This window comes from Durio zibethinus, chromosome 11 (genome assembly GCF_047325235.1).
Source record: "Durio zibethinus cultivar Kanyao isolate XHJ-2024 chromosome 11, ASM4732523v1, whole genome shotgun sequence".
Taxonomy (NCBI): domain Eukaryota; kingdom Viridiplantae; phylum Streptophyta; class Magnoliopsida; order Malvales; family Malvaceae; genus Durio; species Durio zibethinus.
In genome coordinates, this window is record NC_143172.1 from 27657801 (window position 1) to 27685148 (window position 27348).

At 35.2% G+C, this 27348-nt stretch overlaps 3 protein-coding genes and 2 pseudogenes across 5 annotated transcripts; 1 reads left to right on the plus strand and 4 right to left on the minus strand.

Annotated features, from left to right (window-relative positions):
* Positions 1–1416: 1416 nt before the first annotated feature.
* Positions 1417–4313, minus strand: LOC111289936 (plant intracellular Ras-group-related LRR protein 9-like). The gene is made up of 3 exons (XM_022881300.2): positions 3421–4313; positions 2348–2514; positions 1417–2268 (listed from the first exon to the last, which is right to left on the minus strand). The coding sequence occupies exons 1-3, from the start codon at positions 4183–4185 to the stop codon at positions 1620–1622; spliced, it is 1581 nt and encodes a 526-aa protein (XP_022737035.2). The 5' UTR covers positions 4186–4313; the 3' UTR covers positions 1417–1619.
* A 449-nt stretch (positions 4314–4762) lies between these two features.
* Positions 4763–7228, minus strand: LOC111289937 (protein mak16-like; annotated as a pseudogene). The gene is made up of 5 exons (XR_016346711.1): positions 6994–7228; positions 6795–6903; positions 6289–6407; positions 6072–6169; positions 4763–5343 (listed from the first exon to the last, which is right to left on the minus strand). The product of XR_016346711.1 is annotated as a protein mak16-like (transcript).
* Positions 7229–8221: 993 nt separating this feature from the next.
* Positions 8222–18833, minus strand: LOC111289329 (C2 and GRAM domain-containing protein At5g50170-like; annotated as a pseudogene).
* A 927-nt stretch (positions 18834–19760) lies between these two features.
* Positions 19761–21589, plus strand: LOC111289328 (transcription termination factor). Its single transcript, XM_022880288.2, has 2 exons — positions 19761–20008; positions 21232–21589. The coding sequence occupies exons 1-2, from the start codon at positions 19865–19867 to the stop codon at positions 21385–21387; spliced, it is 300 nt and encodes a 99-aa protein (XP_022736023.1). The 5' UTR covers positions 19761–19864; the 3' UTR covers positions 21388–21589.
* A 2498-nt stretch (positions 21590–24087) lies between these two features.
* Positions 24088–25268, minus strand: LOC111289839 (Octicosapeptide/Phox/Bem1p family protein). Of its 2 annotated transcripts, none has more exons than XM_022881186.2 (2): positions 24942–25268; positions 24088–24761 (listed from the first exon to the last, which is right to left on the minus strand). In XM_022881186.2, exons 1-2 carry the CDS (start codon positions 25009–25011, stop codon positions 24340–24342), a joined length of 492 nt encoding a protein of 163 aa, XP_022736921.1. In that variant the 5' UTR covers positions 25012–25268; the 3' UTR covers positions 24088–24339. The 2 variants fall into 2 exon arrangements, with proteins under 2 accessions (XP_022736921.1, XP_022736919.1); XM_022881184.2 differs by having other exon boundaries at positions 24849–25257.
* Positions 25269–27348: the final 2080 nt, after the last annotated feature.

Sequence of the window (27348 nt, forward strand, 5' to 3'; positions counted from 1 at the left end):
TTTCCCCTAAGGATTTTTTTTTATTCTTTAATAATTTGTCGGCGAAGAAGCTTACCTGATTAAGGAACCAACCCAGCCCAAGTGATTGTCTTTTGGGCTTTGGACACCTACTAACAAACCGATGAAATAATTCGAACGGAACAAACCGTGAAGACGACGATGCATGTTTATCTTAGTTATTTTTATCATACAATGATAACAATTTCTACTATTAACTTTAACTAGTTATTTATGCTAATAAATTTTTTTTTACTGAATTTGATGTCAAGAATTTAATTTATTTGACTAAAATTACTTAAAAGTTAAATAAAATTAAGAATATTGATTTTTCATAAAAAAGAATATTTATGTCTTTTATTTTTTAATAAAAAATTTTGCATGCATTTAGAAATTTTAAAAAAAAAAAAAGCACTCATCAAATAACTTCCTTCTTTATTTTTTTTTTTTTAATTTATCATTTTTCACCCAAAATTGTTGGTGTACCAAAATCTATTGTATTATAAATAGTAAAGTCTTTTGAGAGTTTATATGATTAAATTTTGCAATTCCATTTTATATAAAAACCTTCGTTACTTTCTTTATTTCTCTCAACATTTTCTTTAGTCAATTATTTTTATTTCTAAATATTCTGAATTATGTCTTTTTTTTTCTTTTTTAATATATAATACTCTTTTTCAATTTTAAATTAATTTTTTAGAATTTTTTATTTTGACATTAAAAATATCAAGCACTAATTTTAATTATAAATTCTTTCTAATTTTAACATTAAATATTCTTAAAGATGAAGCCATCCAATACAAAATGGGATGGGGGGAATAATTTTTCTTTTTTTTTTTTTTGAATGATTAGTTATGTAAGAATACAATCTTCAAGATTATTAACAACTGATTGATTTAATCAGTTAAAGCTCATCTTCTTCGACGAAAAAGTTTTGAGTTCGAATCCTGTCGACGATCATTTGTAGGGATCATTTCAAATGTACGAACTGTAATCACTTGTCTTAAATTATTTGATACAACACATATTATCTTGATCTGGTAGACTGAACAATTTATCTATCCCGAATTTTTTTCTTACAAATAAAAAAAAAATCATCAAGATTGTCCAAAATAATTCTACAACATAAGCCTGCGACGAACATGTTTTGTAGACAATGATATAATTAATGCAAAGAATCCAAATTTTAACACTACCATTTAGGGTTTGTACGTTATTTTCCAAAATAAGAACTCTACAAGCAAGTATAGTATCTATTGGCTCACTAGATACTAAAGATGATGATGATGACGATAAGAAGATTTCATACTAAAGATGGTGATGGGTATATCTAAGAGCCATAAACCAAAAAATAGTACTAATAATAATAACAGAGAACAAGTAACATCCCCACAATCACCAGGGCCATTAAAGCTGTGATAAAATGAAAAACAAAATAGCACGGTTCTTCCCACATTATTTTCCTCCAAAACTCACATTCGAGAATCAGAACAAGAACAAAATTTGTTAGCTTTTCCACCCTAAAGATGGAATTGAAGCTTAAGGGAAAATGAAAAAAAAAAAAAAAAAAACCATCAATAATTGAAGTTGGCAGCAAACTGGAAGTAATTTGGACTATGAAATTATCGCTGCTCATCAAGATAAGGGTCCCTAGGAGATCCTCCAGCAGCTCCCAGGTAACCTGACACACTCTCACCGACAACTGAAACGTAGTTCTTCAACCAAGAGGCACTGCGTATTAACCACCCAGTCTGTGCCTGTTCATTTACTTCTAGCATGCACTTTCTTTCTTTCTCAACAAGTATGTCCAGCCACCTCTTAGCCATGAATGTCTTGACAGCATCAACCCCTAGGTTTACTATTTCCAAAGGTGGAATGACAAGAGGATTTTGTTGCAATTTGAGTTTGGTCAGTTTTTCAAGCCGACCAAATGTATCAGGAAGAGCTTGAATTTGGTTGTTACTGAGATCAAGCTCTTTAAGGTTGGTCAATTCACCAAGAGTGTCAGGAAGTTCCCTCAAATCACTGAAATTACTGCTCAGATTGAGGATCTCAAGATTTGTCAATCTTCCAATTTCATCTGGAAGACCAGAAAGTTCATTGAAGTGAGCATCCAGAAAACGCAAAGAAGTCATCTCACCAATAGAAGTGGGCAAGGATCGGATCTTGTTCAAATGAATTGAAAGCCCTTGCAGATTTCCTAATTCATTTCCAAGATTAGTTGGCAAGTATGACAGGGAGTTGAAGTTCACATCCAACTCTATCAAAGACCTGAATTGATGAAAATCCAATTTCAGGGAAGGTTTAATGACCAAACACAATGTTTCATTTTATAATTAACTAAAATTACCTGCAATGACAAATGGTGTCTGGTAAGGCATTCAGTTTATTCCCAGAGACATCCAAGATTTTCAAGTTCTGAAGCAACCCAATCGAGTCTGGCAGTGATTCCAGAAGATTTGATGAAAGATTAAGCTCCTCAAGTTTCTCTAATCCAGCAATTGAGTCAGGAATAACCTGTCTCCTCATACAGGTTATAGTCAGATGCAAGAGAAATTCATAAAAGAGTCAAGACCCAGAAATTAATACTACTTGCCTATACAAGAACACGTAGATTGCTTAACTAATCAGTTTTAATTAAAGCACCATGAAAGCAGAGACAAGTCACATGTATCAGTAAAGGTAATCATTATCTAACCAAAAACATGTAACCTGGATAAGGATACAAGCTTCATCTCTGATGTCTACAGACCCATTGTTAAGTCATAAAAATGTAGGATTCTTTCGTAAGAATATTGAATCCACAAGACCAGTTGATCATTTACAAGTGCACATGAACTAAAGCATATACCATTGGAAAGCAATATGGTTATCAAGAGGTTAAGGGGGTTGATATCACTTGATGCAATCAATGTTACTGAATCAACATATGAATAATATCATAGGAAAACTGAAAATAGGAAACTATTTCTTACACCTGTATAATTCAAAGTACTGATTACTAAATAACTCCTTCAATGTGAAGGATTGCAGATCCAGAAGTTCTAACTTCCAAGTAGCTTATCCTTTGTAGTTTGTAAGTATAGCCATCTGCCCACATTTAACTAGGAATTATAGAAATGCCCAAAATCGCATGTAAACTCTCAAAATTTAGTGCCAATGCAATGAAGCTCAAACTCTTCATTTTCATTGAATATGGGTATGGAGGTTCCACCCTCAAAAGGTCACATATAAGGAAAATCTTAGAAAAAAGTTGAATACATCCATATCGGACACAGACCATCATCTGGCACTCAGACCGAGTCGGAGTAACATAGTTTGATAATAGTAAAGTGGTTCATAAATGTGAAATATGGGGCCTTATCCAATCACATTCCAAATTAAATAAAAATGATATCCAAAAAGAAGAAAGAAAAAACAGACCTCAAGCTGATTACTGGAAAGATTAAGGAAAAGCAGGCCCGTAATCTTGCCAAAGGCTCCGGGCAAAAGCCTGAGCTTCCTTGCAGACAAATCCACTCTTTGCAAACCTCTCCCTTGCGCTTCCTCCAGCACTCCAACAACATCCACATTGACATTATCCTCCTCAACTACCTCCGAATTTTCCGCCACTTTTCCCGCCTTCTCATAAATCTTAACCAGCCTCTCCTCCGCTTCCTTCAGAAGCTTCCCGTACGCCTCGTGCATTTCGTCCAATTGCAAAATCGATTTGTAAATAGATTTCTCCTTGTCAACTTGTTGTCGAATCTGTTGCTCTTCATCGGCCAAGCGGGCCCGCCACTCGACTCGATCCAACTCCATGGGTTGAGGAGACAGGACCAGTTCTTCCATAGATTTGGAGAGGCTGGACTCGATCTCCGCGAGTTTGGAGCGGGCCATGTCAACGGACTCGTGGTCGGGTCGTGGGCCCAGGGTTTGGAGAATTGAGCGGGTTTGAGCCACGTCGGAGACTGCATGGGTCATGAAGGCGAGGACATTAGGATGGGATAGTTGGGGCATTTGGTCCGCGATTTGTGGCAGATTGGTGGAGGAGGAAGGTGCAGAGGGATCGTGAAGTGGCGGGGGTTGTTCGAGGTCGAATGCATGATCGAAGCGGGGTGTGGAAAGGAGTTTGGAGGTTGGTCCGATGGAAGGGAAGCGAGACATGACGTAGGAGAGGAGCGGGTAGCTTTTGGGGTTGGGATCCATTTTGAGGGCGGAGGATTTGGAGAATAGGAGTAGTTCTTGGCTGCCGAGCTTTTAGAAGTTGTACTCGCTCCTATCTCCTATCATCCGTCGAGAGTGGAGATTTCCAAGTTTTCATTTTTCTGTTCTGTTCCTGCATGTGCTATGATTTTATTTACAATAACATCACCCTTGGCTTGGATTGTTGGTTGGATGACGTGGAGAGTTTTTATTTTCTTTTATCAATTTTTAAGACATTATTACAATTTCTCACCCAAAAATATTGTTTATCATCCAGTTCTTTTTCATTTGAGCTTCTTCATCACGCTCTTTGGCTTAGTAATAATTCCCATGATTATAAAAGCCTTTTTGTTTCTTTACTATACTAAATCCATTCAATCTAAAAGAGTATATCTACTATTTTTGTTTTAGTCAAAAATATAAATATAAATAAAATTCAAGTCTCAAAATTAGAAATTAATTATCGAATCTATCCGTTTGGAAAATCAGAAAAACCGAAGCATACGCACGCATTCTTTTCTCTGGTAACTATCTTTTGCAAGAGCCAAAGAGAGAATATATTCTTCATTGGAGTTGGAGTTCGTGTCTAACAAATCTTTGATCAAATTCAATCACATTGAGATTTGCGGGTGCTATGCGGTGTTACAAAAAGGAATTTGAGATAGATTAGATTCTTGTATTGTCTTGATATGAAAATAGCACAACTACTCTTTCAACATAAGAAGGCAAAACTGCATTTGCAATTATCAATCTCCTCACTTTTCAGTTTCTATACCCTTCACCTTGAAACATCTTCGACTGTCACATTCCCTTTCATAGTTAAAAACGCAATCACAACATAATTCTCAAAACTTTGAAAGCCGACCCAAAAAAAAACAAAAAGAGGGTCAAAAACTCTTCTTATCTTTTTCTTCCTTCGCTCCTCCCCTTTCATTTTCCCTTTTTGTGTAGCCACAGACAAAAAGGTACAAGGCAGATGGTATAGTAGGTTTGTGGGGGTTCCATGTTTCATTCATTTGCACATTTTCCAGAAGGAGGATGACTTGATACAACTTCAAACTACTTTGTAAGTAGCCTTCATGGTATTAGTTGATTGATGAAACAAGCGGACGAGACTCCAAAGGTTGCTTTCTGCCTTTCAGCACCATCTTCATGTTCAAACTGATAAATATATATATATATATATATATATATATATAAAATAGAAATGGCATCTCTTAGTGCCCATATTCTGGAAAGTGGTATAAAACATCACCAATGATGGTAAATATACACAAATGAATAGATTTTCCAGTAGCAGGAGAAGCCCAGAATGCGATACACTAAATGAAGCCTCATTTCCAAAACAAAGGACAGATGCATGATGTAATGAGATGCTAAAAATGTAAAAAGCATCTAAAAGAAACAAAAGTTATCAACTGAGTGTAATTAAATTTGCTATTCTACTTCAATTTTATTCATTTTGCCACTATACTTTCATTTTTGTTGATTTTTGGACAAAAGGTGACAGAATTGACAGAAATTTGCCATTTGCCTTAGCAAATATTCCAATTCCATTACCTTTTGTCTAAAAACCAACAAAATTAAAAGTATAGTGGCAAAATTGAATATTGAGACATACGATAGTAGCAAATTTGACCTTAATCCCATGCAATAATTAAAAAAAAAAAAGAAAAAGTACAAACCTGCAGAATTACATTCCCAGTGAATTCTACTAAATTGCTCACCAATAAGTCCAATATCAGCTATATCAAATATAAAAACATGACATGACGAAAGAAAATGACGTTTATGAAGGATGTATAGTTCGTTTCTACGATTTCCATCCACAAATTGCTGCATAAACATTAAAACGAAATAAATAAATAAAAGTGAAAGCAGAAGGGAACCTTGTTTTCAAGGCAAGCTTCCTCATGCGGATATGCATATGGGTCATTTTTGTGAGACGTCGCTTTATTTTGTGCACAAGGAGCTTCGGCCAATACATCTTAATGATGAAAGAAACAAAAAAAAAGAAAAAAAAGGCACGTTAAGCAACAGAAAGCCTTCAGCCGAAGTCAAGAAAAAAAAAAAGGCATTAGTAAAACAAGAGAAGAGATGGAATACCAGATGCTTGTCAATAACTTCAAGAGCCTTCTCATAATTTTTGGGTAATTTTACTCATTCCCACAAATCATTCGGTTTATGAGCTCTTTCAATAGTCTTCATATATTAAAAAAAGACCCCTGCACAAGACCATGACAGCAAAATCCAGTAAGCCACATAAATGCTTAATCATCGCATAACAATCAAGTAATAAACAAGATGCTTGATATATGGTCTTCATATATCGCTCAAATTATATAAACATGCAGCAGTCAGAATACCCAGTTACTCTCATTTTATAGCAATCAAGTAATAACCCACTTTATAAAAAAAAAAAAAAAAAAAAAAGATGCTTCATTCGATTTTCATAACTGATGAAACAGATATTTTGATTGAATTTGGCGCAGCAAACAAGAATTGGCAATTAAGTTTTATAGCCTAATTCAGTAATCCTCATCTGTCTCCTCTAATTTTCTCAAAGAGCAAAGTAGGAGATAAGATTAGATAAAGAAGGAAGAGTAAATTACCATCGTGGTCGCGGATAGTGGCGTAGCGACTACTAGCGAGAGGGCAGGAACAACGGTTGCAGACCCAGTGACGTTATAAGGGTTTCTACAGAAAATGCCAGTAGAGATTCTGCAACCAAAAAAAAAAACCATTAAAAACGATGATACCCATAGTTTCAAAAAAAAAAAGGGGGAATGTTTACTTTGAAAAGAATTATACTTGGACATGAAACTGCAATGCTTATGCCTGATTACTTGCCATATCACCTCGTCCTGCTGCATCTCTCTTCTTTAATTTACTAACTCAGCTCAATAAGAGTAATATTCAATTTTTAAAAACACAACCAAGAAATTTGACCAAAAAAATAAATAGAAACCTAACTAAGAGGGGAAATAAGGTTTTGAGATTTTGGCTCCTAGGGTTTTTAACTTTTATGTTATAAGCTGGCATTTGGATTCCTCCGAATTTTTTATGTAGTGTAATTAAATTTACTGTATCTTTAATTAAATTTTAATTTTAATAAAATTAAATCAACATAAATATTTTATTAAAAATTTTTTTATCGTAATTATAATAATTTTTCTTATTACAGTTATAATAATAATTTCATTATAATTTATCTCATTATCCGTCCAAATGTAGCATTAGCTGCCTCTGGCCCTGCTGTAGGCGGTCGTGTATTTTTTATTACTCGGTTTACGGAGACTTTAAATGCACCCCTTTTTTTTTTTTGTTACATTTAATTTTTTAAATTTTTTAAATGAAACTATTTTTTATTTCAATGTTAAAACTTTCAAATATATTTCAAAATTTTAAATTCGACAATTTTTAAAAGTTAGAAAGGATGTAAAAAAATAATAATAAAAAAATAATTTATTTAAAATCATTTTTTAGAAAGTATGAAAAAAAAAAGTGGTGTGAATAGAAATTCTCTAAGACGTCCGCAGATTAGTCCTTTAAATCTTTATTGGACTCTTACCTATTTTGTTCAATTTCATCAAAATTTCAAACAGATCTGCACCTTTGATTAACTGTCACTACCAAATTATATTTATCTGAACTGATATATATAGATTTATGAATGATAAGCTAAAAACGATAACTTTTTTCTTTTTTTTTTTTTTAACTTTTGTTTTTGCCTTTCTGATGAGTACATTATATCATTTTGTTGTTTAGATATGGTTTTGTACGTTATTGATGTATTCAGATGAAAAACACACAAAGCATAAAATGTTCTCTTTTAATGGAGAAGCATGAAATTTCAACTGAAACATTTGATAAGATTATAAGAATAACCAAAATAATTTGATACAAGGCACAAATCGGAAATGAAAAGTTGGTGTACTCATTGATTTGTTGGTTTATTTAACGTTTGTATTCTTTTTTCTTTTTTTTTTGGGTATTTAAGATTATGAATGATCGAAGAATTCCAGCAAAACTCTCTGAATAAGGAGCAAAAAGAAACGTATTACTGAAGATACGTCAAATGCAACTATCCCGTCGAGTTGCAAACAGAATCTTTCTCTCAACCAGTTCAAATATCTCCTTCAATCGATGAAAGAATTTCTGAGTTACGTTTCGAGTTATTCGCAGCTGGAACTTGGTGCTTTTAAACCAGGTTATCCCAATGTAAGCATCACACTTGCAAGCATTATGAGCTAGCCCAGACTTCTCAATCTGGTACATAAAATGGACCTGCAATTAGAGAGAGACAACAAAGAAATGTGTAAATAGTAAAGAAGCCATTAGCTGTGAAAGGGTGCATGTGAAATTACGGATATGGTTTTGACATACACGAAAGTGGTCACTGAATGGGACGTCATGGAACACCATGACCTCATTTACAATCCACCCTTGATCATTTGCAATAGGAGATTTTTGCTGTGTGCAGCTGACTTCCCCTCCAAAGATTGAAACATGGCTGTTGAACTTGTAAGAGACTTGTCTTTCAGAAACACCAGACTTTACGGGTTCCCAAACAACCGTTGCATAATTAAGACAACCTGATTTTTCCATAACTTTGTGCTTCAATTTTCCTCCATCAAAAATTCCCATCAGAGATGTTATCTGCATGGATGCCAAAGCAGTTCCACCCCCAAAATAGTCAAACAAGTTCATCAAATGCATACTTCTTTTTGTTAATAAGCATCCTAACAATAATAGATAGCAGGAGGTCGTATAGAGACAGAGAGACTCCACCAAACCTTGTATATTTGCCTTCTGCGAATCTCATGGATTCACTCAAGAAAGACAGCAGCGCAATATGAGTTCCTAGATGCATAAAAACAAAACAAGAGTCAGGAACTCCAGAATTAACACTGATAGGGAGTTCGGCAGTATAAATCTTTGACATCTTTGCATCTTCAACTTCCAGAATGGATCCAATCTCTTCGAGTGTGATGGCTCTTTCCTCTTGATCCTGCTGCTCCTCAGCAATCTGTTCTTTTGGATCAGGCGTCAGAGTTCTTGTTCTCCTCAAGGCCATTATTGTCCTGTTGTATAATATTGTAGATAATCATTTTTTTTTTTACGAATAGATATATTATGACAGGAATCAGAAGATAATCTTCTAGATAATGTCCAAGAGAGCTGCACTGCCCAATTTTATTATACTAATACCTGCTAGCAACATTGAACGACACAAAATATTGAAAATAAAATCTTAGTCTTCCTTCTTCATCTTGGGACTTTGCACCATGCCTTGCATCAAGACCTCGACCCTTTCGCAGAACTATGACTAGCGAAGGGCTACCCAAAGACGCCAGTGATGGAGGAAGCGCTTGGATGCCTTCAATATCTTCCCAAAGGAAGAAACACTTGGTTTTATGTCCAAACAAATTGGGATAAAACCCCACAATTCGGGCAGATAAAAAGAGCCGGCCCTCTATCCACAATTCTCTGTTTCAAGCTACGTATTGCTTAAAAATGAAAAAGAAGACGGAGACATTAGATTCACGGTCTGGATTCAGGACAAAACATAGAATGTGGAGTTTGTCATGCAAGAGTGCTATATGAGGTAACCTGTCCTTTACTAGTCAGTTTAAATAAAAAACTTCTGAAAACTCGAACTGGCAACCTATGCATACAATTCCATTTTATTCACAATGAACTCAAACCCCCATGGAACCGAAAAGCAACTATTAAATGGTAATTAACCGTTGTTTTCTTTTTCTTTTTTTTTTTTGTTTGTGCACGCTACTAAAAGGTGCAAAACTTAGCTAAGTTATTGCAGAACTTTATCCAGGAGCAGAAAAGATATGGAATTGTCTTGACAAATGAAAATTTTATTTTGCTGCACATTACAATTTGGGGTTTTGAGAGAGTAGCGATCGGCGATGTCAAAGAAACCATCTCTTGCTTCACAATCCTCTCCCTTTGAGAATTCTGGTAAGGATCAGTGTAATACTAAGATTAACAATGAGGACTGCGTGGTTGTTGGGCTGAATGCTGAGAAGATTGTCGATCTGCTAGGTAGTGAAAGGAGATCGCAAATGGATTGGAGGAATCTATTTGCAGCCCCAGTGGATCAAGCGTTGGAGTACTTTCCCCCTCAACAGACAAATGGCAGAATAACTGTAAAACCTCCTGATGATGTCTTTGAGGAAGGTATCCATCAATGGCAAAGCTCGTTGGTAGCTCAGTTCATTGGAAGGATGCCAAATTTCAGTTTGTTTCAAAAGATGGTTAATGTTTTATGGGGAAAAAGCGGTTTAATTGAGATCAAGCCTGCTGGAATGAATCTGTTTATCATTCAATTCCCAAACGAGGAAGTTAGGGATTGGGTGATAGAACATGGGCCATGGCATATCCAGAACAAACCATTGATTGTTCAGAAATGGGAGCCAGGAATGCGATCATTAGAGTTTAACATGGAAATGCTGCCAGTATGGGTGCAATTGGGCAATATACCACTTGAGCTCTATACGAAAAAGGGACTTAGCTATATAGCGAGTGCCCTAGGTAATCCATTATATATGGATTCGATCACTGCAAATAAGCAGAGACTGGCATATGCAAAGATTTGTATTGAGATGAAGGCAAGTACGGAAGTGCCAAAGTTCATTGAAGTGGAAAGAAGGGATGGATCAATTATGTCTGTTTCAGTTGAAATTACATGGATGCCACAGAAATGCAAGCACTGTTGTGTATTTGGGCACAATGATAAAGCTTGTACAGAGAAAGTAAAGACAGAAGCAATGGTCTGGGTGCCTAAAGATAAGGTAATACGGCTATGCAGGAGGCAAAGTTGACTGAAGTGGTTGAGATACAACCAGATAGTGCCATAAGGAAGAATATGATTCCGATTGCACTCTCAACTGCTAGAACAGGTTCTATTAATAGATTCTCGATCCTAGAAGCTGTGCAGGAATCAGAATTGGTAGTGGATGAAGGTAACGTACATCAAAGTTCAAAAAATGAGGCTGAAGAGATAATTCCATACTCACCAAAGAAACAGAAAGCAACAGCTGCAGGTGTCGCTGATTTAATAAAGGCCCTCAAAAGCAAGAAGAAAGGTCCAATTGATAAGGGGAAAAAGGTTAAGGCGGGAACCACTGCCTCTGGAGGTAAGCCTAGTTGTTATTCAACATGAAGTTGATAGTATGGAATACTAGAGGATTTAATGATTCTCAAAAACAAAAAAGTGTAGTAGATAGAATAAATAGAATAAGGGCAGATATTGTGTGTTTATTAGAAACTAGAATAAAGCATCATAAAATGCAGCCTGTGCTGGAGAAGCATTTTCGTGGTTGGGGTATTCTTCACAATTATGCAGCATCTCCAAACGGAAGGATATGGTTATTATGGAAAGATCATGTGCAAGTAGACCCACTAGAGTTTTCTGAGCAAAGTGTTACTTGTGTGTTACAATATGAAATCAGGAAAGTTTATTTTTCTGCCATTTATAGGAGTAACGACGGTGTTCAAAGAAGGAACTTGTGGTTGAACTCAACTCACATCAGTGGTATAGTGCAAGACAACCCTTGGATTTTGGCTGGGGATTTTAACATTATAATCCATCCCTTTGAAAGCTCGGATTATAATGGAGATCAACCAGCAAACTCAGAGATGAAGGATTTTCAGAATTGCTTAACTCAAATAGGCTTGTTTGATCATGCTTATGTTGGATCTCAATTTACTTAGTCTTACCATCAATTAGGAAGTTACTTAGCAAGGAAGTTGGTAGAGTATTAATAAACGACTCTTGGCTTTTAGCTCTCCCACAGTCGCATGTTGAGTTCTTAGCTCCAAAAGTATCTGAGCACTGTGCTTCACTTGTCAAACTCAGCATGACAATTCAATCCCCTCCAAAGCCTTTTAAGTTTTTTAACTATTGGGCAGGGAATCCAGAGTTTAAGTTAATTGTGGAAAGATCCTGGGAAGACCCTATCAAAGGTAGCCCGATGCTAATATGGCATAAGAAGTTAAAGAGGTTGAAACTGGAGCTCAGGAAGTTCAATCTTTAAAACTATAGTAATCTGTCTAGTAGAGTGCAGACAAAGAGGAAAGAGCTAGAAAATGCAGGAAGCCATTCTAACTCAAAACCCACCAAAAGAATTGGTTATGATTAAGAGAAGGCTATATGAAAAACTCAAGGACCTGATGAAGGCTGAAGAGAGTTATTATAGGCAGAAATCAAGAATAAGATGGCTGCAAAAAAGTGATCAAAACACAAAATTTTTTCACAATTTGGTAGCAGCAAAGCATAAAAAGAATACCATACGAGTCTTAATGGATTCAGATGGGAAGAGATTGGATACGTTTGACCAAATTTCGCAAGAAGCAACCTCCTTCTTCAAGAAGTTAATTGGAACTATGGATCAAAATGTTACAGGATGCACACGAGTTTTTGGCAGAGCTCCTGCAAGGGACCTTATCTACAAAGGCTCATGATTTTCTCATACAACCAGTAACTAAAAAGGAAATTCAGAAGACAATGTTCTCATTAAATAGTGAGAAATCCTCAGGACCTGATGGTTTTAATGCTCATTTCTTCAAACAAACTTTGGAGCATTGTAGGAAATGATGTTACTAAGGCTATAGAGCATTTTTTTCAAACTAGGAATATGCTACTTGCTTTCAACTCTACAATAGTAGCATTAGTTCCTAAATGCACCAATCCTAACAGTATAAGGGATTATAGACCGATTTCTTGCTGCACCACAATCTACAAATGTATCGCTAAGATTTTGGCTAACCGATTAAAAGAAACTCTGCCTGGGATAATAAGTCGTAACCAAAGTGCATTTATAGGAGGTAGAAGCATCACGGATAATGTATTGCTAGCTCAAGAAATGGTTCGAGGATACAACAGATCCACTTTATCTCCAAGATGTGCAATTAAGATTGATCTTCAAAAGGCTTTTGATTCAATGGACTGGAGCTTCATACTCTCAGTCTTGCATGCAATGAAGTTACCGAATCAGTTTATAGGATGGATAAAAGGTTTCATTACTACTTCTTTCTTCTCCTTATCGATTAATGGTGGACTTGTAGGCTATTTTAAAGGAGAAAAGGGAGTGCGACAGGGAGATCCGCTTTCCCCTTACTTGTTTGATCTAGCTATTAATGTTTTGTCCAGACTACTGGATGCTGCTACCATAGATGGTGTCTTTGATTATCATCCTAAATACAAAAGAATTAAATTAACTCACCTTTGCTTTGCTGATGACTTGTTGATTTTTGCAAAGGGAACATTGGACTCAGTGATAGGGATAAAGGTGGTGTTAGAGGCATTTTACACTATGTCTGGCCTACAGTTGAACTGTGAGAAAAGTGAGCTCTATCAGGTAGGGGTTGGCAGGGAAGAACTTGCCAAAATCCAGCAAGCTTCTGGGTTTAAGATTGGTACGTTACCAGTCAGGTACCTTAGGGTCCCGTTGGTGTCTAGAAGGCTCACAGAGAAAGACTGTGCACCCTTAGTTGACAAGATAACAGCAAGGATTAACAGCTGGGCTACAAGACACTTATCATACGTTAGCAGGTTACAGTTAGTACAGTCAGTGCTCTTTAGCATGCAGAACTATTGGTGTAGGCATTTCATCCTCCCAAAACATGTGCTGAAAAGGATAAACAAGTTATGTTCTGGTTTCTTTTGGAAAGGAAAAGAAGGATCAGCAAAAGGAGCTAGAGTAAGTTGGAAGGCAATATGCTATCCTAAGTCTGAGGAAGGGCTTGGAGTTAAAGATATCTTGACCTGGAATCTAGCTTATGTCTTGCAGAACATCTGGTCGATAATTGCAAAAGCTAGTTCTTTATGGATCGCTTGGATCGAAGCTTATGAATTGAAAGGCAAGACCATATGGCAAGTAGCTGCCAAGCAAACTAGCAGTTGAAATTGGAGGAAATTGCTTCAAATAAGGCAGATCGCACAAAATTTCATCAAAAAGGAAAACAGAATAAAGGTATGACCATTTCCAAAAGGACGTTATGATACTACCATGGTACGGGAAAAGATCAAACCACACCAACGGAAAGTGGGATGGCAGAAACTAATATGGTTCAAATATCACATCCCAAAACATTCACTAATAACGTGGATGGCAATTTTAAATAGGCTTCCAATGAAGGATAGGTTGCGATCATGGGAAATGAAAATTGATAGTAGATGCAACTTATGCTACAATGAAGATGAAACAAGAGACCATGTTTACTTTGAGTGTGTCTATACAAAAGAAGTTTGGCAAAAGATCCTTCAGCTATGCAACATTGATAGAAAAGTAGGAAGTTGGGACACAGAACTAAGCTGAGCAGAAAACAGATTAAAAGGGAAAGCTTTGATCTCAATTCTATTAAGAATTGCCTGGAACACATGTATATATTTCATATGAGGGGAAAGGAATCAGAGGATATTCAAACAAAGGGAGATGACGACTGCACAAATGGTAGACAAAGTCAAGGAAATTGTAAGATACAGGCTGCATGAATTGAAACATATTGCAGGAGATATGATAAACCAAAAACTTAAAGAAGATTAGAATCTGAATGTAGAATTTTTAAAATAAGCTGTTAACTATTTGCTTTTCATCTGTTTGTTAAGTTGTAAAACAGTTATATTGTAGCAGATTCCTGCTAACTTTGGATGAATAAAAATGCAGTTTATCCAAAAAAAAATTGCTAAACCATGCGGAAAAAACCATCGCTGCAATTTTATAGTTTTTAGTCCTGCACATGGCAAAATGGAATTTAACACACTCATTTGATGTCTGCTTGATGATGTGAATTTGAAATGTTGAACGAAAAACTCTACTTTCAACAAGTTCACGTACAGATATGGAAACCATAAATAGCACCTGCACAGGCAGTTTTCTCTTCGGGCGACGTGAAGTCACTGATAAGAAATTCTTCCGGTGGCAATCCAAAGAGTTTCTGGAATGTTGAATTCTTGTGTGGTGACCGTAGATTAAACTGCAAAGTACCAAGCATGGGTTAGACAAGTATTTCTGCTGGAAAAAAAAATAAAAAATAAAAAACTAATTGTGTATAGATTTCTGCAAAGGCCAACCTGTTCAACTAGATGCTGAAAGTAACTAGCTGCCATCAAGAATACGAAATAAATACTCTAATGGATGAATGAACCAGCACATAATGATTTACATAATGTCTATTTTCTGGAAAATATCAACAGTTTTGGCTCAGTCTTTACCTTCTTGCCTACTTCCTTTTCCATCTTTGTTAAATATTCCTTAATAGCTTCAACTCCTTTATTATTATCCAAAAACATTCTTAAGTGCAACTTTGACTGAAAAGACTCAGCAAGCTTTCCCTCAAGGGAGACCCACTAGTCTGCTAGTCCGGTGGATGTATGTTTCAAAAAATTGATCTCAGAATGCCCAAGTGAGGCAGGCTGGTCAAAAGGACCATCAAAATCAAAAACCTCAGCATCCAAGATCGATAGGGGTTCTTCCATGGCATCAAACTCAAATATCTCTGCATAGATCATCAAAACAGGTTAGCAGATATCATGAGAAAAAAAAATTTTAAAAATGAATAGATAAACGAGATGCACTGAAACTTTTAAGTAAAGAACTTACCATTCCATTAAGGATCATGAGTCTGTAGCTTGACAGAGCTTGTTCTCGTTTTACCATTACAGGTAAAAACAACATAAGGGTCTGAAAAACCGGTTGAATCCAAGGATGCCAAATTAACACCCTCGATCAAAGCTACAGTGAGAACCCATCCATCACCTTGATCTTTGACCCCATGATCGTTTCCTGTTAAAACAGATTGCAATTGTAAGTAAATCCTGGGAAGAATAGCAGAAGTAATTTCCGATTGCGTCTCAAGTTTACTAGTAAAGTATGTATAAAGTAAGGTAATATTCACCTCTTTGCAACCTAGCTTGTATGAAGTGAGAAACCATGTTGTAAACACGCTGCAGAAGTATAATTAAAATTCCTCCTGTGATAAGTTCTCCAAAACTATCAGGCAAATGAAGCCCATCAATTTCCAAGCCTTGGACTTTGGAAGAATCACAAAGTAAAAGATGCAACATGAAATACAAAACCATGAAGATGGTGAAAACCACAGTGAAATTCCAAAAGTATTCAGTTGCCAAATCCTAATCTGACTGGTGCTCAGTTTGCAAACTCGACAGCACACGATCCCTGTCTGATAATTCCATGAGATCTAGAATCTTCAAATTCTGAGCTAGTAAGCTAGAAAACTGATCAGAACTCTCCTTGAGTCCCTGCTTAACTCCTCCTTCAATCATGCTTCTCATCATCGTGCTCTGCTTGAAATTAATTCTCCATGATATTATGAGATGAGATGATTATTCTCCTGCTGGTAGCTCTGGTCCGGGCATTATCTTGTAAAGCAACTCAATCATGAATGTACTTCCATACCGTACTTCAGGAGTACTTACAGTTATCAGGATGGCAAATTCCCGTCCATTTGCTTTGATATAGGTTTGCTCTTCTGTTGCTTTAACAGCCTTTACTAATTTTGTTGGAGCTTTTGTTTATGTAACAACTCGTGTTAAGCATGGAATATCCCCGGATTTCCATGTCCAATGCCCCTCCTGGACATCTGTTGTTCCCTGCATTTCTGCCAGGTCTTTCCTGAACTATGAATCAGGTGCAAAAAGAAACTTATTTAGATCATACGAGGATACTGTGTACATCTGATCAAGAAGGATGCCTCCCTCAAGGTTTTCAGACATTTCAAGTTGCTTGTGCTTTGACTGCATCAACTCAATTGCTTCTTCAAAGCTGCAATTAGAGGGGTGTCCCTCCAAGGAATCCTCATGATCAGATACTGTAGTGGATAGTCTGATGATGAATCATCGGTTCTTGAGGATTCCTCATTTTTAGTGAAAAGCTTTTCAAGACGGCCTGCAATAGCCTTCACAAAGTGTTTCCCTTCGCTGATTTTCAGGCCTGGAGCTTTGGCATTGAATATGTCTTGAGATAATTTGCACACGCTTTCAACTTCTTTGTAGTCTTCATGATAAATGTCCGATTGCGCATATGGTTGGTTGAATTATTATGCCTTTTTCCATGCAAAGAAATTGTGAGTAGAATTTTTCCTGCATTCAATTGAGACACAGAATGTAAATTATCAGGGAAGTCCTGAAACTTAAGGCAGCAAGCATAATTCCATAATTCCATAATTCCATTGACAGATTAAGCAGAGCAAAGAGAGATGTACCGACAAGCAGCTATCTCAATTAATTAAGAGAGCCGTTTGGATATCCAATGCAAAATTGAAAATCCATCATAGTATTCAGGTAGGAGACTACACACACACACATACATACATACAAGTTGGAGAGGACACCGCCATTTCAAATTTTAAGTCAATTGATTCATCAATTCTGCCATTCAATTACTTTGAGGGCACCTAACAAACCTTTCAGGCTTATGAAAGCTGTTATCAAAAGCAATCACATCATTGGCATGCTTAAATGTGCCAAGACAAATTCACAGGCTCATCTGAAGTGTTTTTCTATTTCTTTTCCCTGTTTTACCATGAAATGTAAATTGATTGACTTAAAAACGATGGAAATTATAATGTTGTTGCAGAGCAATTCGGTTGTGTGCGACTATGCATGCAACTCATGTGAGCAAGCCCCAGCTCCTATGCAAGAGAAATATATGGAGGCTTCATCTATCTGAGGAACATGTCAATACACCATTAGAACAGAAAAAGTTAGCTTAGAAATAGACTTTCGATTCAAAAATGAAAAATTATTAATTCATTATATCATGAAACAAATGAAGAAAAAAAAAATTGAGCCAGAGTATCTAGTCTATAGTCAACTTTAGCTCACCTTTCCAATTGTCAGACGAACAACGTTATAGTCTGATACTAAAACATAATCTAGAAAAGCTCAATTGAATACATATGCTATCATCAATGCAGTATCTAAATTTCATTGAATCTTTTCAATTATTTAAAGTATAAAACTCCCATCCAACTCAATCAATTATACTACTGCGTACAAGTCTACAATACACCCCCAAAGAGCTATAAAAAAAAAAAAAAACCAAAAATGCAGATTAATATCCATTTATCAAAGATTGAAACCACCGAGCATTTTTATTTTAAAAAAATTAACACTTGCACAAAAATCTAACCAAAAAATAATAATAATAACGACTTGAAAGGGGCAAAAGAAAAAAAAGTAGCAAAAAGAGCACTAACCAAAATCTTTATTGATAAACCTCCCAGTCTTAGGCTTTTGAAGAGAAAGCCAAGTTGGAGGCAAGGTTTGATTATCTTCATCGGCAACCAACCAAACCGGAATGGTAACCCGTCCAACCAAATCCTTGGCAGCATTGAAGAAAACTGAATCATCATCATGGTGAACAACAGAAACTACAAGTTGTTCACCAGCATCATGAACTCTGAAAAGAAACTCCTCGCTCCAAACCGGGTTCAAAGTATTTCTCAAAATCCTTGTCTTGGATTTGCACTTGCCAAGTTGGAGTTTGACGTAAGTGTCCTTAACAGCCATGTCTTTGGCTTGCAACACGTAAACGTACAGCCTCATGAAACGTATTACTTTAGTATAAGACTTTTGTAAAGAAGGAAATTTTGGAACAGGGTTTCGAAGCTAGGCGGGTACTGGAGAATAAAGTGGAGGTGAAGCCATCCAGAGAAACGTGGGCACGAGAGGAAAAGGACACGAAATAAGAGAGGAGAAGAGAACAAATAAAATACAAATATAGTAGTAAAGCAATAGAAAACTGTAGAGAGAAGCCAGAGGTGGAAAAAGAAAAGTAAAAAAGTTAGGTCGGTCGGCTTGGTTTGGCTAGGCTTTAATTTGCCTAGGCTGGCTCTTCAAAGATGAAAACAGGTTTATATATATCACAGCTTCATTAGGAGTTTTGATGATAAGATAAATAAAAGAGGAAAGGATCGGGGTTTGGGATTTGGATTTTATCTTATTCCCACTTTTGCTTTTCTATTCCATTACAAAATCCAAATTCACAATCTGCTTTTTACTCCTGTAATCTATTTTTCTTCTGCAAATATTTGTATGGATAGGGCGGGAATTAATCTATATCCATTCAAAGTTCTCTCTGACCATAGTAAAATTATATTTTTTTTCATATATTCATATCCAAAAATGCACATCTTATTTTCATCTATTACTTTCGTATTCACATGTATGCATATGTAATAAAATATATTGTTAATAATTTAGAAATATAATTAGTAATTATGTTCATTTTTGTTAGTTCAAAAATTCTTCATATTCATGCTTACATACTAAATGGATTACAGATAATTTTAATTTGCATAACCAAATGTACTTAAAATTAGAATATTCCTTTACACCTTACCCAAATTCTCAAACATCATCTTGATGTTTTCCTATTTTTGTTAGATTATTACTAAAATAAAAAAATTTTAATTGATGGCTGATTTGGGAGTAATCGGCCCAGTACTGAAATGCATGGGCTAAGTTGGACAAAACAATTGGTTTTAGACTCTGAGTCCGTGGTTAGGTTTGGACAAATACTACAGCCCGAATGGAAGCATGGAATGCCCCAAGGCCTTTTCCAATAGCCCATGACTGAAATTTAAACTGGCAAGGAAGTGAAGGCGATATTATTTTGAGAATTACAAGAGAGAAAGGATGTTACAGTTCCCGGCGTTCATGACGCAGTTCCCATCGACTACGAGGACTATTCCGACGTCGGTTTTGCTTCCATCACAATGGCCTCAACCCCAAAACGAAGAGCTCCTTCTCGCCATGGAGGAATCTAATCTCGAAGAAAAGGTACTTCCAAATTTTCTTATCCCCTTTTTCTATCACGGCATTTTTTTCTATCACATAAATAAAATTAAAAAAAAAAAAAAAGAAACAGTACAGTAATTGCTTATTGGGAAAAGGGTAAATTATTTTTTATTGCTTAATAGGACGTTAGATTTTTTTTTTTTTGAAAGAAATTTTAAAAATTTGTTAATTAAATTATTCATATTTTAATGAATCCGAGTTTTGATACTGTGTTTGAAAGAGATTTATTATGGTAAAAAGGAAAATTTTTTCTGAAGACTTTGCGGCTTAAATTTAAATATTGATAGAACCATATTTGTATTTGTTGTGATTTAGTGGATGTGATTTCATAGAGAAAGTTAGCCATAAGAGTCTTTAACTTCTTTGGGAACCAGAATTCTGTTGCAGCATTTCTTTTCTGGGTATTACCAAAGTTGATACTAGAATATCAAGTGCTAATTCTATTGATATGCTCCGTGTCTAAGTTTTTAAAGAAAGAGAATAGTATTGTTGATAATTTTCTAAACTATTCGGGCAACATCTTGAACAAATTACGGTTACGATAATGAGTTCAATTGCACTTTAAAGAATCTAGTCCTTTAAAAGTTTTCAACTGCCGACCACTGTGAAATGGCTTCTATGCTGCAGGCTTTGAAACTTCACATTGCATGCATGTACACTGAATATTGTTGGACCATCCGGTTCAGGATTTAGCTCATAAATTCTGTTAAAAACGATTGTTTCATATACTCTGGGTCTTGCTTGTCCATTCTCCTAATAGTGCTAGACTGCTAGGTCGAAAGATAGTCATGAAACAGATTTGAAGTTGAGGTAGGAAGTGTACTGGATCTTCTATGCCAGAACTTGAAGTTTTAATGGGTTAGTTGGTTATTACATGATTTTCAGTTCCCTTCATCTTTAGACAGCAATCAACTGATAACATGCGTAGATTTTTTTTTTTTTACCTGTATCTCCCTGTCTTTGGCTTCTTTCCTTGTGAACTCTATTTTGGGTTATATGTAGTTTATGGCATTGGTGACTTACATTTTATTAACATATTGCTCAACATGAGAGTGAGAAGATGTTACTAGTTCGGATTGTTAGAACTTAGAAGTTAGTAGAAGCTGTTGTTTATTTGGGCAGTTTCAAATGTTTTCCGGGTGAGTTTTTCTTTCACAAATTCAGGTGTTAGCTTTATTGACACTTGTCTAATCAAATTCTTGCAGTTGAATGAAATCAGAGATAATAACAGAAACTTGGTTGTGATTGGGAAGACTACTGCTGATATTGATAAAGAAGATGATGATAATGATGCAGATGATGACGATGCTGACAATGCAGAAGAATCCGAAGGTGAGGAGTTCGAGCAAGAAACTGGTTGAAAATAAAACTCTGCCTGGTCGTGTTGTTGATATGAGCGTTAATGTTGATATGAGCGTTAATGTTATGTTCCCACAAAGCCTGTTTCGCACATGTATTTCTTGCAACATGCTACAATCAGAGCAATTCCTTTTGGATTTTCATTTTGAAAACTGTTGAACCTTTTTTTAATCATATTGGGCGGAGAAAATGATGTTAGGAAAAGGTCTTGTTCCCATTTCTGTCGTTTGGCTGAGCAGAGAAGGAAAAAATAGAGAAGACAGTTATTGGTCATTCGCATGTTCCAACCCAATTTCATAGATCAAACCTTGGAAGGAGTCGTCTTCAGCTTCTTGGCCTAGTGGCCAAGAAAGCCTTAAGAAGACACAGAGGCCCGGCCTCCCCCCCTCCCCTTTGCAAAAGGACAAAACCTTGGAAGGAGTCCTTGTGTGTGGCTGAAGCTACTTTGAATCTTTAAGCAGTCAAAAAGGAAATTGGTTTTTGAGCTAATGACGACCACTTCCAAAAGAACATATTGGTTTGAAAAGCGTAAATAGAAGAGTTTTCGGTTTTTTATTTTATTTTTTCTCATCAATTTAGGGACAGCAAATTAACTCAAAATCGTTGGGTGTAGGCCCAATTTAATCATTTAGGGTCAATTTTTTTATTGAAAAAATGATTTTTGGGTTTGGTTGAATCGATTTGATTTTTTGAATGATAGATTTAGATCGAGATCGAGTTTATACGATACTTAACATAATTCAAAATATTTATCAAAATATCTTTAATGTTTATCTTGTATCATATATTATGTTTAAATTTTAGTTATTAACTTATATTTGTTTGATGTTTGAATTTTAGTTTATTGAGAAAGTTTATATATTTCATAATTTATTGTAAGAATTTATGAGTTTTAATTTATTAAATGAGTATTTGGTTCGGAGGAATTCATATATTTTATTACGAAATCTTATTATTAGGTATTTAATTTTAATGTTTGATTCAAGGTAATTTGATTTCGAGAAAAATTGACAAATTTTTAACAGTACCAATGTTTCAAAATCAAAAATTGGATAATCCACTCTAATTTTTTTAAAGTGATTATTTAAAGCATTTTTTATAAAAATACTTTGAATAATCTCCTATAATTTTTTATTGAGGATTATTCAATGTATTTTTGTTTAAAAAATATCTTGAATAATCTCTTACAAAAAATATAATGAGGTTATTGAAGCTATTTTTTTGTAAAAAACGTCTTAAATAATTATCTCATAAAAATTAAAGTGGATTATTAAAGACATTTTTTTTTTTAGAAATGCTTTGAATAACCTCATTAATTTTTTTTTAATTATTCAAAGTATTTCTAACAAAAAACGCATTGAATAATAAAAAAAAATGATAGGGGATTATTCAAAGTATTTTTATCTAAAAATGTCTTGAATAATCCCTTATAAAAAAAATTAATGAAAATTATTCAAGGCATTTCTATCAAAAAATATCTTAAATAATTCTTAATAAAAAATTAAAAGAGATTGTTCAAGATATTTTTTGCTAAAAACGTTTTGAATAACCTTATTTAATTTTTTGTAACGGATTATTGAATGTATTTTTTGATAAAAATGTCTTAAATAATCTTTTTAAATTTTTATGAGTTTAGAGTTTAAGGTTTAAGAATTATTTAAGATATTTTTAAACAAAAATACTTTTAATAATCTCATTTAATTTTTTGTAAGAAATTATTCAAGATATTTTTTAGGTAAAAATATTTTGAATAATTTACTTAAATTTTTATGAGTTTAAGGTTTAAGGTTTAAGGTTTACAATTTAAAAATTATTTAATGTATTTTTTTACCACAAACGTCTTCAATAATCTCTTTATAAAAATTGAAAGAAATTATTTAAGACGTTTTTTATCACAAATATCTTAAATAATTTTATTTAATTTTTTATAAATATTATTTAAAATATTTTTTAATAAAAAATATATTGAATAATATCTTTTAATTAAAAATTAATTAAATTTGTTAATGCTCGAATGCGAGTCCCCACGACAAAGCTTACCAAAGTATAATGCCAAATATCGTTTACTTCCACAAGACTTTGACCCATAACCAAAATTTGTAAGTTTCAAATAAATCTAATGCCCATCTTGCCAATTACTTAAAATCTTTCATGTCCTTTCTCTGCCGGTTTCCTGTCCACCGTCCTCGCCATGGACTCTGAGGATTATTATTTTTCCTAGACTTCAACTGCCACGCGTTTTCGACTCTTCCTCCCTCCAACATTTTTCTTTCTTAAAACCCACCCGTCATTCTCAGTCTTCCTAAGTTCCCCTGAAGAAAGTTCAAGTGCAGGACAGGTGTCAAATCAAATACCATTTCTTAACCAAGTGTACGCCGTGCATACAGCACTCATCCCAACCTTCCTTTGACCTGCGTTGTGCTGCAAATTAGAAAAATCAACTTATAATTACACAATTCAATATAAAAAAAAAAAAAAAAACTTACTTATTTTGACCAACAAATCATCTTCTAACTTTTGTCCTTGAACTCATGGCACGTGTCAGACAACTGAACTAATCAACCGCTGCAAATTTCTCGCCCTCACAGAAAACACACTACTGTGATTGATTGCCTAATTTGAAATTTTCCCAACCCGTCACGGCGGTAAATGAATAAACGGAACTCTAACGGTCAAAATTTTGTGATAATGGCGCAGGGAAGTTGTGTGGAAACAATTACACCTCAGAGATTCATCAATTTAAAACAACTACACATCTCAAATCTCACTTTACAATCCAAACGCACAACGAAAAAATTTGCAAAAATTCCACAGATTAACTATTTTTTCAAATTTTAAGTTCTATTAATCGCAAATTCGTCATCATCTATATTGCATATTTGTTCTATATCATATACCATAAGCCTCAGACTGAGGGGCTCTTTAGTCATTCTTCCGTTCTGGACTATCTGGTTTCAATGCCAGCAATTAGAACAGGGAGCGTTAAAGAATACACGAGGATTCTGCAGCGGGTGGCAACTATGATAACAAGCTCTGACGGAATATGCCATTGGCGGTGGTGGAGAGAAACTCCGGGGACGGAATCTGGCTTTCACCGGAGAACCGGAATCGGACGATTTTGACGAGGAAAAGTTGACGCTGGAAGTATTAGACAGAGGAGGAGAGATTTGCTTGAGCGACTTTGGGGGTGAAAGGATTGCTCGGATCTTTGACGGTGCAGACGTTGACATCAACGCCGCTTCGTCGTACTCAGCGATTATGTTCGTTAAATCCTCGTCCGACTTTATCAAAATTAACGTATCTAAATCACCGTTCGGTAACTGACACCTTAACGTTACGGAATATCCACAGAATTCAACGAGTTTCACCATCAGCTCTGTAACAAAGGAAAAATTTTAACACTCCTTTCGACAGAAATGAAACAAAAAGAAAAAGGAAAATACTATTTACGCAGAAACCGAACCTGAAAATGAAACAGAACGATCGATGGAGAGAACTCTGGTAAGTCCGCCAACGTAACGGAGCTTGCCATCGGTAGAACGAGGAAGAATCTTACCTCCATAACTGCAAAGAAACTTAATGGTTTCTGAGCTCTTCTTCTTCTCGGATTCAATTTGCGTCACCATTTTTTTTTTTTTTTGTTATTTGGTTTCCCCCTTTTTTCTCTCGGGCGATGGTCTCTGTTTCGGAAGGTTAAAGAAAGTTGGATTTCAAAAATAGTACTAGTATTTGAGAAGATGAAATATAGGGAAAGTAAACTAAGAATAACAAGGAATTTTGTTTTGAATCTGAAACCCGAGGCAACGGAAGCAGAGGCTTATTTATAGTACTAGTGAAACGAAGGTGCGGGTCTACACGCATTGGGAGGGCGTTAGGAAGAAGAATATAACTTGTTGCTGCTATTTTGATTTTCTTTTCAGTTTTTGTTATTCGATGATATTCGGATATTCGTTTTTCATTTATTGCGGCAAACTTAATTCTTAGGAGGTTAAATAGAAAGGTGGCCCACATCTGAGCTAAGCACTTTGGCCGTCGGCTTCCCTTCCTTCTTTTACTCCTAAAGCACTGGGGCTTTCGGCTTTGATACAAGCTCCATTGCAGCCAACTCTATACCGACCTTTTTCTTTTAATTTCCTTAATTAATTGACAAATATTATTCATGATTTGTAAAAATAAAGTAATTAATTCTATTTTGTTGCTTCTCTTTATGATAGTATTATTATTATTATTATTTTCGATTGCTTCTCTCCGTTGCTTTTCAAAAGTACTATTTAATATACTTGTAATGAATTTACACGTTAATGAATATTACTAATTATTACATGTGAAAATTTCAAATCGTATATTTTTTTAGGATATTTTTGCGGATGAATGACTAATCAACAATATAGACATTTTTAGCCCTAATGTATATTACAAGTACCTCCACTTCTGTCCAAGCTTAATGCAAACTGCACTTAACTCAAACAACTCATCTCCATCTCCTATTGCAATTTCCTCTTTTAGGTTAATGTAAAAGGAAAATTATTTGCCAACCACTAAAAATATGATTGTAGCGTGGGAGATGGCATGACATTTTTTTGGAGTACCATAAAAATAGATGCAGAAGCTAAATAACGAGTAATAACTTGTTAAGTTAAAAAATTTTGTTTTTTTGAGGAAAAAAAAAAAGAAAAGAAAAGAAAAGGGAATTGAAATAATAATATACTTATGATTCTACTTAATTTTACATGAAAATTTAAAATAATTATATATGAAACCTTGTATTTAGGCATCGTTATAACATATTTAATTATTAGCTTACAAATAATTCTAATAAAATATACATTAAAAATATTTACGATGCAAAAATATATAAAAAGATTCAATAGTAAATGCAATGGAAAGAAATTGTAATTATTCTAATTATTATATGTGTTAATATTTTGAGCAAATGGTTACCAGTCCAAGTGTCCAAGTAATTAAGGCTTTTAAAATTGTGATCTGATCAAAACTAGCAACTTTCAATCAAATTGTTTGATCAAGTAAATGAAACAAAAAAAAAGGGGGGGGGGGGGATGCATATATGTTGCGTAGAGCCCTAGTTGCATTTCCTTCTCAAAATCCAACATTCATTGGGCCATGCATGCATGCATGCATGATGCAAACTCTTCCTTCCGTAAGAATTTTTTATCCAACCGTTGAGCCTGGGAAATAGAAATTTGAAGAGTGAAAAAAGAACCCGGAAACCGCTTGCTATTGGGCTCGGTCTTAGGATAAAATTCATGGGATTCACTGACTCTTCCTCTAGATAACTGGGAAAGCATGATTGGCTAGCATCATAGGCTGCATGACATTAATTTACCCCCATTACCATTGCCAGGTGGCCAAAGATCTCATGGCCTACTCCTGTCACAAGTCGGAACAAAACAAACAAAGATTAGATTTAAATTAGATCATTTATTTCACCTGAAAACATGTAACATGAAGGTGAAGACATCCTGGTTGCAACTGATCCAATCCTGTCCACCTAAACCAACATAAGTGGAGGGAGATGTAGCATGCATGCGGAGGACAGGTGGAAGATAGATGTGGCTTGTGTGGTGCCATGATAAAGATTCTCCTAAAATTGACCAGTTGAAGGAAAGAAAGTGGGGGTGAGCATACATTGTCGATATCCCATTCGCCAGCTGTATTCGGTGAAATTGTGACCACATGCATTTTGCTCTCGGCTTACCTGTCATATTTTTTCTCTCCCGAGAAATTAAGTGACAATGATCGATGTGGAAGAATTATAGAACATGAACATCATCTTCTATCGCAGATTCCTTTACTACTTGGACAGAGGGAGAAATAGAATGTGAAAGTTGAAGGACTGGGTGTGCATGCCTCGTGGGAATGTTTCTCCTGAAAGCTAAGTACTATCCCAAAGTTGTAAGCTCAACTCTAGAAAAGTTCGACAGAGCAATGGATAAAATTTCTTG